Source organism: Periplaneta americana, chromosome 2 (assembly GCF_040183065.1).
Source record: "Periplaneta americana isolate PAMFEO1 chromosome 2, P.americana_PAMFEO1_priV1, whole genome shotgun sequence".
Taxonomy (NCBI): domain Eukaryota; kingdom Metazoa; phylum Arthropoda; class Insecta; order Blattodea; family Blattidae; genus Periplaneta; species Periplaneta americana.
In genome coordinates this window covers 60,892,428-60,904,866 of record NC_091118.1, presented here as the reverse complement: position 1 = coordinate 60,904,866, position 12,439 = coordinate 60,892,428, and the positions used below count along the sequence as shown (strand labels likewise).

Sequence of the window (12,439 nt, the reverse complement as noted above, 5' to 3'; positions counted from 1 at the left end):
ATGTCACATGACGTTACAGAGACAAAATAATAACACAAATCAATATACATATTAGCAATATTTATATTTTACACAATATATACAAATAATTCGTTTATCAAAACCTATCCCGTTGCAGTGAACGAAAACATATTTCTGAGGTTATGAAATGCAAATCTTTTACGAACATCACATAAAATTTGTTTCTATGTCATATAACGTTCAAGGGGCATATTTATAATACATTGCACCATTATTATTTAATGACCCCATGCATACATGCTTGCAATTCGACCTTGCTTACGTATCCATGTAGATGTAGGTACCAGAAGTAACTACTCAATCCTCTGTACATTTGGGAACAAAAATGCGCTGCTTGATTATAACAATTCATCGCAAGCATTCCAATAGCTCTGTCCTAGCATGCTTGCTTGCAGACTACAAATTTCAGGGTTTGGATACTATTGAGGAAAGAACTTTTTTTAAATTTATTACGCAGGTTAATTTCATTTACCATCATTCTACTTTACTGCACGATTTATAAATATTCATTACTATTAACAACAGATCAATTTTCATGACATCTTTTCAAATGCCTTTCGGGTTTCAACAATTTTAGTAAAATGAATTTCATTAACTGCCAAAGGGATCTCATGTGTACCACTGCTCTGGAGCACTAAACATGCACAATGCATTGAATATGGAACTTGGAAAAATCAGACAGGTCATTTTTTCTGGCACTGTACAAAAATTAATTTGCAAAAAAAAAAAAAAAAAAAAAAAACACACTAACACTGGTTTATGAATATGAAAAACGTTAGTTCGCTGATCATCCACCGGAAGCCCACGCTAAGAATGTCTATGAATACGGCCCTAACTGTTAGATTATTTTTAACTACTTGCTTGTATAGCAATCCGTCATTTCTTTTGGGGCATTACTGCAATAGAGCGCTGCAAACATTGGGCAAAGGCTATTTTTTTCCTGCTTAACGGTGCTTCATCAAAGGAAAAATGTAATAAACGTTTTGTTATATTTAACATGTAGAATCACCTCTTAAATTTTGATGCAGAAGTTACCACCCTGTATACATATCAGATGATTACAGTGGACTGGACACATGGTCAGAATAGAGGGACGAATTCCAAGGAAGGTTTTGGATGGACACTTTTGAGGGAACAGACAAGTTAGAAGACCTCGAAATTGCTGGAAGGATATGGTCTGAAAGGATACTGTTTCCCTGCTTCGTATACAGAACTGGGAAAGCAGCAGCAAGAAATAGACATGACTGAAGGAAAGCAGTTGGGGAGGCCATGCCCGAAAACAGGCCGCAGTGCCAGTGATTGAATTATGTCAATTGTGGATAAACAAGTTTTTGATCTTAATTTTGTTGCCACTAATTTTCGAATAACCCATGTAAGAGGAAGAAGAAAAGAAAAAGAAAGAGAAGGAGAAGAGGAAAAAAGTGGGATGACGAGGAAAGGAGGGAAAAAGATGACAAGAGGAGAAAATAGGGATGAAAAAAAAGAGGATGAGGTGCCAAAGAGAAGATGAAGAGAAGAAAAAAAGGTGAGCACAGGAAGAAGGATTAAGGAAGAAGATGAGAGGTAATGAAGAAAGATGGTGATGTGAAAGGCATGGAAATGGAGGACAAGGAGAGGCGAAGGAGGAAAATAATCGTTCTTACCATCAGCAGTTACTGGTAGTGGGTCAGGTCCAATCTTCTCAAAATTGATTACCACACCACTCTGGACCTTCTGTACCAGGCTGTCAATGCACTGCATTAGCATCCGATGTGAAGTAATGCAATACGACCTCCCTGCAACACAAATATACAAACATTTTATATCACTACACAAAAACAAGATTTATATATAGGTGAAGTTTAAATATTCCTGTTCATGCATCATAACGGCAAGGAGAGGACAAGCATCCATGTGGCATGGCTGTGTAGGCACCTGTTTCTCGTGAAGAGCAAAATCGCGAAATTTTACACAAATATACCTAAAAACGCGAAATGATTTACTTTTAAGCAAAATCGCGAAATATTAAAGGAAATTACTTGTAACTTGGGTGCATTAGTCATATATGACTCACACGTCATCGTGTATTTTTTTCAGTATTCATGTTAGTACAATAAAGGGCACCAAATTATAAGTATACAAGATAGAAAAGAACCTGCACCACAGACTACTTTTTGGTACTGTGCAGGATGTAGTAGTGGGAATCAGTTGTGTTCTTGAGCTGCTCTGTGACAATTTCCTTCCAATTCCTTTTGGAACCTAAGTTCTGAAAATGTTAATTAATATTTGAGGAGAAAAATTAGCTCCGGCGCCGGGGATCGAACCCGGGTCCTTGGTTCTACGTACCAAGCGCTCTGACCACTGAGCTACACCGAATTCAATCCACAGTACGGGACCGAACCCTCCTCCTTCAATGTTTCCCTTTGTGGCCTGACTCTATCCCTGGTGCCGGAGCGAATTTTTCTCCTCAAATATTAATTGTCAATATTACAGATATTCTGTAGGACAAATTGATAAATCTATAATATTCTGAAAATGTATCATTTCTTTTTGTATACAGTTAACTCTGGATATAGTGAACATTCGGCTATAGTGAACTTAAATTGTTGGTCCCGATGCGCATACTGTACATTAAAAAGTATGTTAATATTTCCGTTTATAGTGAACCCTCACTTTGGTTATAGTGAACCTAAAACTATAACTTTCTCAAGAAAATGTAATTTTAAAATGGCCAAAATGGTAATTTAGAAAACCCTTTCTCCTATAAACTTCCAAGAATATAGTCAGGACAAAATCTCAAACCTTCTACTCCTTAAGTGCATTGAAAGACAAAGGATTCGTTCAGCTTCCTGGACAGTTTGAAACATGTTGAAGAGAATAGTGTACACAGTGAGGGATAAAGAAAGAATTAGTTCTGATCCCTTTAAAATAGGTTATTAGAAAAATAGGAAGAGAAAGTGTTTCCTTTTGTAAAAGGGAATAGAGTGATGACCAAAGGGTAAATATAAGAAGGATTACAGTATAATGGTCCTCAACCCTTCCTCCCGCATCTTTGTAAAAGTGAATCCGGGGAAATTCCAAGGCCGAGTATATAGCATCATACCTCTAGTGGGAAGAGGTGCGAAATCAGTCAGTGCCTACTACCTACATGGCCAGATTAGATTCAAGTTTCGAACTGTGAACTTCAGGATGTCGAAGTGTAAAGTTGGAAGATAAAGACAACATTATTACTGATATTGAATGTGGTCTGTCCCAAGTGGCCATTAATACTGTATGTATAGCAACGTCAGTAGTATAAAAACACACCCTTCGGTTTTAGTGAACCTTGGACATAGTGAACGAAATATGCTGGTCCATAGAGGTTCACTATAACCGAACTTGACTGTACTTAATACTGCCTATTTGTAATTAAATCTCAATCAAGGTATAAGAATGAATAATAAGCATAGTGTTATTGGCAGACCATTGAAAAGCAATTCTAGGGCAATTATTTATAATGCTGCAAAATATTTGCGAGACTAAAAGGATTTAATTTGAAATATATTATTCAATAGACAGGTGAATTATTACAAAGGAATGGCTAATGACACCACTTCCCACATGAGCTCCCAGTGAATGTAGTGTAACCTGGCCTTCTGACCTGCTTCCTTCTCTTAACATCATGTGGGTGGATATAGCAAACTTCCAGGGTTCTTTTGTAACTTGTATTATCATATCATAAATACCAAAACAACAGTACTTTTGGCTGAGCCTTATTTGACATAGTCAGTGAAGTCTTTTGTTACTTTTTGTATTCAGATTAAAATAGATTGTAATTGGATATCAGTATTTACACTAATTCTTTTATTCATTATTTCTCTTAATAATTTTATAAAATACTGTAATAAGTCTTCACTGTTGTTTTGAGCTCCTTTATATATATGCAAGGAAAAATTTATCACTCTATCTTTATTAGTTTTCGAGATAGTGATGCTAAAACATTTCTATTTGTTTTCTATGCATTTCGTAATTAAAAAATATGGTAATCATAAACAAACACTCCCAGAGGATTTATTTCCATATTTTTATATTGAAAAAGGCAGGGGCAGCCAATGACAAAAATATTGAGAGTGCTACAGCCTGAACATACACATAATTTACATAGAATGTAAAATGTAACTAATCTAATGTTGAATCCTTCTATGCCAGACACAATCCTCTTCTCAATCGATAGCATAGCAAGTGCAGTGATGCATTCCTGGGAAGGTTTAGTATCTTCATTACCTTGTATCCAACTGTTGTCATATTCTATTCTGTGAAATTTTCTGTTGTACACAGTTTTTCCTGCTTTTTGTTTTCTGATTTATAATCAAATTAAGTGTAGCCAGGCTTTTCCAACCATTTCACTTAAATTTTTTTCTTCCACATTTCTCATAGTTAAACTCTTCATTGAATTCATTTCAGTCCATTGAATAACACTAATAGTAAAATGCAAAAAGATAAGGGAGAAGATAATATAATATATTTGTTAGCCTTAATAATCACAATGAAATCATTGCATCGTTAGCTGTAATAATAATAATAATAATAATAATAATAATAATAATAATAATACAGTATCTATTATAACTAGACCTCTGACTTTTAGGTCCTAAAAATCTTAAATTAGGTACCTAAAATAGGTTCTATCACAAATCAAAATAGGTTCTAAAATTACAAAAATAGGTGAACAAAAAACGACATTATTTCATTTCCCACTACAAATCAGCCGAAACATTTGACATTATTTCATTGTACATGTCCATAATTAGAGCCAGAGTAAACAACTAACACCTTTTCTAAGTTTTCCATTGAGAAACTGCATCGCTTCTCAGATAACACCATCTTATATGCCGAAAATGAGCGTTCCACATCAACTGATGACACAAGAGCATATTTAAATGTTGATATTAGATGCAAGGGAACAGCACATTCATGTTCGGGCGTTTTGCCTGCCAAGATGTCTGCAAATGTGCGGAGAACTGTCAAACCTGGGTTTTTTTGAAGCACTGATTTGAGTTTTTCAGAAACTTTTTCACCAACATAACCAGGAACCAAGTTGATTTTTTCTGTCACCTCTTCTATCAATCCCAGTTGCGTGTAGACCGGTTTGCCTGAAGACTCTACAGCATTAATAATGGAGACCAGAAATACATAATGTGATTTGATGAATGCAATATCCCGGGCAATTGTTGGGTCCTGCAGAAGTTTTTCAGCTGAAGTAATGCTCACTGCATCCTCCCCCAGTTTCAAAACAAACTTCTTAATGTCCTCCAAATGCTTGCTGTAATATTCCACGGCCTGTAACCATGTTCCCCATCGGGTAAGAATAGGTTCTGGTGGAAGTGGCACATTGGGAAGTTGCTCTCGAAATAATTAAATCCTCGTAGGTGCTTTAATAAAAACCTTTTTAATTGTGGAAACCAGCTTATTCACTTGTGGATATTCAAGCCGTATCGTATCAGCTACGCCATCCATGGCATAGACAAGACAAGTAATATGGAGCAAGGCAGGGTAAAATACTTTAAGCACTGTAATTTAATGGAAGCAATCATGTACAGGGCTGCATCAGTGTAGATTACTAGCTGCGATTGTTGTCAAGGCACGACTGGCATACAGAATTACACAGCGTTTCCATATTACCAACTGCAGAAATTGGAAAATGTAAAATTAGGTAAAAATAGTTTCTAACGTGAAATTAGGTATTTTTAAGTTGTATAGGACCACCATTTTCGAACATATATTTCCATAATTCGTATATATACAACTTTTCTTTTGTATATATCATGAGGAACAAAGTAGGTTTTTACCTAAAATTCGAGGTCTAGTTATAACATAAGACATTAATGCCATTCAACTTTAATTCTCAGAGAAAAAAGTATATCTACAAATTATATACAATGTACCTAGTTACTTTTAAAACATTCTTTATTATTAAACTTGATTGTAAATTCGGTATCAGCTAGTAGTAGAATTGCTGGCAGTTCAAGAACATTTCATGCACTACTACTGATGCTTTCAATCAACCCCAGGTTCGGGGGGGGTCTATTAGGAAAATAAACACTACTGACCAGTTTCTCAAGTTACTGCTGGAAGAATACGTTATTCACCGAAGGATATTTTAACCTTCATCAACATTCAATGCATGCACAGCTCTCACTACAGTGAGACTTAGCACACTGTGTTATTGTTTGCAATGTAACGGCATCTGAAAAATGAGCTGATTCATAATGTTTTTACAGAATATTACTTGTGGTTAAAGCATCAACATTTACTTTAACAAAATTACGAGTATGCTATAGCAAAACAGCACATTAGGACAAGTTCTCCCTGAAAAGGATGTGTTTAATAGATCGTAAAAGTTCCAAGGGCCTATCTTTAATAAAAGTTAAAAATATTGAAATTAAAAAATTATACATTTTTAGCCAAAAAGTGCAATAGATTACCTGGTGCCCTTAAAATCCCAACCATGCTTACAGTAACAATCACGAACAGTATGAATGTTTCACGCAACTATTGGGATTTTATGATTTCCCCATGACTTTTTGTTTTTGTTCTTCAGTAAATCTCTGAGCAGTCATTTGACAGAAAACGGACACACTGTGAGATAATATTAAACTTAAGTTTATCAGAAGAATGACTCAGCATGATTCACTGCATAACAGTGACAGGAACTCGGATGCATAGCACACATTCCAGCCTACAGGATTATAAAACAAATAAATGATAATGGACAATGTGTATGGTTCTCAATTTAGTCTAATCAGCCCTATACCATACTACAAGAAAAGCAAAATAGTATCTGTGTTCTTACATACAAGATGTCAGGATATCACGAATAAGGGTTGAACAAATATTCATTGAAAAGTAATTTAAAGAAAAGAGGTATTCAATGAATGCTATTAACTTCGATCCAGCTGTAATCTGTTTACACTAGCACAATGTTTGTTTTCTACACACGAAGCTTATCAATCTGATAAGATATGTCAATGCTCTTTACCGACCTTTGAAAGTCACAATAATTTAGCAACTTTTAGGTAGCAAATCAAACACAATATTGAACACTTTTCAGCTCCACTATTCTAATATTTCAATTAACAGCATTTAAAAACTATTATACAGGGTGTTTCAGAAATACTTTGACAAAGCTTGGAGACATGTTCCTCACACCAAAACAAGAAAAAAAGTTCATACAAACATATCTCCGAAAATCCTTAGTTTTATAGTTATTAACGAAAGAACATAATGACACATTTGTTAGATATTGTCAGCTTGGTAGCAAGTGTTGCAACTTTAATAAATTCAGAAACCCATAAGAATGAAAGTTTACGTTCAATGCGTTTCGAGGTACAATCCAACAACTTAACTTAAGTTTGTATAAGCGATACTAATATTCATTTTGAATAATTTCAAGGGAAAAATTGTTCCGGGGCCGGGTATCGATCCCGAGACCTCTGGTTGAATGCACCAGCGCTCTATCGACTGAGCTATCCAGGAACTCCACCCGACACCATCTCAACTTTTCCCCTTATATCCACACAACTCAAGTGAACTGACAAGACGCCAGAGACCCACATCGAGTGCACACAAATTCTGTGTGACTTGGAATTGTCTACTGACATGTTGCAATAAAAAAGTTGTACAATAAGACATGTGACTACAAATCAGTTTTAACCTTCTCCTGAAAATTTGCCCTCTGTAGAAGTCACCCTTTTGCATGCGCACATTCAATCGTTATAAGAAAAATATGGCTAACACAGAAGTATAAATTTTATAAATCTGAAAACCTGACCATATGCCTTACTTACAAATGGTGTTCAGAGAACATGGAGGTTCATTTCCACACTCACATAAGCCTGTCATCGATCCCTGTACTGATCAAGATTAATTCAGTCCATAGCACCATATCCATCCCACCTTCCTCAAATCCATTTTAATATTATCCTCTCATCTATGTTTCGGCCTCCCCACAGGTCTTTTCCCCTCTGACCTCCAAACTAACACTCTATATGTATTTCTGCATTCGCCTGTACATACTACATGCCCTGTCCATCTCAAATGTCTGGATTTAATGTTCATAATTACGCCAGATGAAGAATACAATGCGTGCAGTTCTGCATTGTGTAACTTTCTCCACACCCTGTAACTTCATCCCTCTTAGCCCCAAATATTTTCCAAAGCACATTACTCTCAAAAAACCCTTAACTTCTGAAGTGAGAGCCCAAGTTTCACAACCATACAGAATCCTCACCATGTGCCTACAATTATAAATTCAAAGATTAGCAAAAGATGGTGATAACATTTTCAGTATGCAGAAACTGAATGTGTAAATTCAAAATGGCTAAGAGCCCAAAACTGAAAATTTCTGTGTAAATTCAAAATGGCTAAGAGCCCAAAACTGAAAATTTCTTTTAAGTCTGAGAATCTGAAATCTACAAGAAATGATAAAATCAGGTATCATTGATATAACAACAAATCAGGTATCAATGATATAACAACAACGTTATAAAATGACAACACTTCAACTGTAAAATGAAATGGCTACCTTCTGATATTAAGCATGAAAAAAAAAATGGTATAAACAAGTAACAAATTAGCTTATAATGGTATATAACAAAATTTGGAAGGAAAGAAACCGAATATTTTGGCAGGAAACTAAATGTACACTAGAAAAATTTGTAAATGAGTACATAGTAACAACTCGTTTTAACATCCTGATTTTTTTTTTAGAAATGACTGTAAAAATCTTGGCAGGACTAACATAAATTCAATATAATCGATTCCAGTTCTAAGGACTACACATTTTAGGGAAATTCTAAACATATTCCAAACATTTGTGATCAAATTCTGTATAGAACCTGGTCACACCAGTCACTGTACCATCAAAAAAGACGCCAGTGTGGCACCAGCAGCAGTAAAATTAGAGCAATAGTATGCATCAATTTCTTGATTGAAAGTAAGGTTGTAGAAATTTTATTGTTTGGATAATTATGAAAACTATGAATTTAATTATAGCACTTAAAAATATGTTATTGTGATTATATTATGCTGCATCTTTGCGAAAGTTTATTGATAATATGCGTCTGCTAATAGTAAATTCCACGAGTATTAGAAGTATTTAAATATAATGTAGTTAAATGGCCTAAGGGTGTTTTAATTTCTATTGTTGGCACCCTTCCTTCCTTACATTAAGTGACAATGCATCCGCATTTAAGGACGCATAAATCCAATTTAAAAAAAAGCCACCATTTAAGGAAAAAAATCATGTCACCTTAGATTCGTTAAAAAGAGGTGTTACTGTATATAGTTTCCGAAACCAATAAACGACAATTCCAAGAATTTGTCAGTAAAAGAATCTGATGAATACAAAACCGTATATTCACCATTAAATCTACTTTTGCTTTATCCCAAGCGTATAACTACATACAGCAAATTTCAGCCATAGTAGCAAAATATTGGGAATTATCATTACTATAAACTTAAAATCTATAATAAATAAATCACTACTTTTGTGTATTAATTGGAGACACTTTCAGTGGAATTTTCTACTCACAATTACACAAATTTCGCTGAGACCTGAACCATGACTGAGAAGGACATAAGTAGAATCCAGGCAGGAGAAATTAAATTTTTAAGAAGCATAGAAAAGAAAACAAGAAGGGGCAAAATCAGAAATTAAGTTATTACTTATTAGACAGATGTTAGGAGTTCAAAAACTGAGATACAATAGAAAATGAGATTAAAATGGTTCGGTCATTTGAAAATGATGGATGAAAGAAGAATACCACTAAGGACATTGGAAATGAAAGTCAAAAGTGTAAGAACATTAGGAAAATCCCAGACTAAATAGTTAGATCAAGTACGCATAGATTTAAAATAAAGAGGCTATGATTGGGAAAGAATTCAAGAGGAGGAATTGTGACAAGACAGGACTTTGTGGAGGAGGCTATGTTCTGAGATGACCCACAACTGAGTGGAAACGTCTACTGATGATGATGATGATGATGATGAATTACATAAATTAAAATCACATCACAATGGTAAATATTCGAAATAAAAATATGTCTGTCATTGTCATTTTATTACTTAAGGTTTATAATGCCATTAATGAAGAACAATGTTTTTCATCACATAATATCACCTTCATTGGTAAAGAATTTGCTTTTCCTATGGAGGATGAGAGACCCAAAGACGAGCACTACAGTCTCAAGTGGGCTTATTGTGCCTTACCACTAATTTATGTGAGAATTACAGAGTTCAAATGGTTGCTTTCTTGTAAACAGTGACTCAGTTATGTGATGTTATGATGATTCAGCCAAGTAGGCCCAAGGTCAGTGAATTCCTCCCAAAACGCCCTTTCATCCCCAAAGAGAGCACAATTTCCTTTTCAGACTGATGCCATCTGTATGACATTCACAATACTACATCCAGCTGTACCATGTTGGGTAGATGCTATTGAAATGGAGAGTAATGATGGAATGATAGAGGGAAATGGATGAACCCCAAGAAAAACCCTCAAGAACTTTGGCTTTGTCTACTACAAATACAACTCCGCAATTGCCAGGATTTGAACCTGGGTCTGCAATCATTGCACTGCCAACAGACTATTAAGACAGTATGGTAAGTCCTTATTCAACATTCATCTTCAAATCAAGTGTCGCCATTTCTAACCTATTTCTAACTACATTTAAAATGAAAGATCCATGGCATTATCTCTGCACTATTTAATATTATTCATTCAATTATTTAAATACGAAAGGTAATTTTCAGTGTTCGCAAAAAAAAAAAAGGTAAATATTAACCTTTCTGACAATCTATTTACGAAACTACTGTAATAAAATAACAGAACAGCACATTACCATAGAACAGAAGAGGACAAATGAAGGGACAGAAGAAAAAATAACAAATGGAGAGAATGGAACAGAAGATATTTGGTGAAGAGAAGAAAAGAGAGCAAGGCAGAGAAGAACAGGGCGGAATTTTTAAGGAAATAGAACAGAACAGAAAGGAAGTGAATGTGGAGAAACAGAAAGCAACAACAGAATGGAAGTGAACAGAGAATATAAGGAAAGAAACAGAAGATAACTTAATGGAAGGGAACAAGCGAGAACTGAAAGGTAACAACACAGGAAAGGGACAAACAAAAGGAAACAAAGAATGTGACAGAATAGAAAGAAAAACGAATAACATGACAGAACAGATGAGAACAGAACGAGATAAGACAACAAAAGAAAACGGAATAACATAATTTATGAGAACAAAAATGGACAGGACAGAAAACAGTCCAAAACAAAATTTGATAGAACATAAGAGAAGGAATGAAACAAAAGTGAGCAATATAATACATAAGGAAACAGAACAGAACAGTCTTCTCTCTTGAGCAGGACAAGAAAGAAAAGAATGAGACAGAAGAAAAGAGATCACGACTAGACAGAAGAAAACGAGACAGAATAGAGAACAGGACAGAATGGAAGAGAACAGAAGATAATGAAAGAGAACAAAACAGGACAGAAGAGAACAGAACAGGAGAAAACAATGGGACAGCACAGCAAAGGAAAGGGCAAAACAGAAAGAAGAGAACAGAAGGAAGAGAAAATAACCTGACACAACAGAAGAAAACAGAGTACAAAACAGAAATGATCAGAACAAAAGTGGAGGCACATTAGGTTAGTCTCCACCGAATTACTGAATATAAGTTTTGTTAACATACATTCTTCCATAATGAGCAATGACAGACCTAGACAGATTTATTTAGTGATCACGGAAATGCTTTCTGCCACAAGAGATGCTTTCTCTAAGTACAGTCGAAAATTACTTTCACATTTCTGTAATGTTTGTTTTCCTGCCATTTAATCCTGGGTGCAACAACTTAGAGGGACCAGACTGACCAACCAACTCCTGGTCTTACATCCACATGCCTCGGCAGAGGTAAACGATCATCCAATTAGGATGGAGGTATCATGTGGTTAGCACGATGATCTCCATAGCTTATAGTCCGGGTCAGCTTACTTCATATCCTAAGGGTGAAACCTAGCCATTTTCCCCCCCCCATTACTACATATATGCTAATGGATTGTGGTGATTTTCTAGTTTGCAGGTTGAATTTTCTTTTGCCAACTTCGTTTCGAGTTTAGATACTGACAAGTACTACAAATGGTAATGATTTTGTAACTGGTATGTTGGCAGCTGAGACAAATATCGACAATATTTGTCGGTACTGAAGTTACATGAAATTAAAATTGTACTAGATTTCTGAGCTGGTTACTGGAAGCTAGTGAAATCTGAATATACCAATAATTAATTAATATCAGTATTAATATTAATACATAATAGTTATTTTATGTGTTGTGTTGTGGTTATAATTCAAGACTATAGCCAGGTAAGTTTTCGGAGTTAGTACTAATAATTTCATGTGGTCAAA

General features: G+C 35.1%; 1 protein-coding gene across 2 annotated transcripts in view; it reads right to left on the bottom strand.

The window, feature by feature from the left end:
• Nucleotides 1-12,439, bottom strand: part of IntS6 (integrator complex subunit 6) — an 84,991-nt gene that overhangs the window by 43,485 nt on the left and 29,067 nt on the right. For both annotated transcript variants that reach the window (XM_069817751.1, XM_069817752.1), the window contains one exon: nucleotides 1,665-1,796. In XM_069817751.1, coding sequence (XP_069673852.1) covers nucleotides 1,665-1,796 — 132 coding nt within the window. The remainder of the gene's footprint in view (nucleotides 1-1,664; nucleotides 1,797-12,439) is intronic.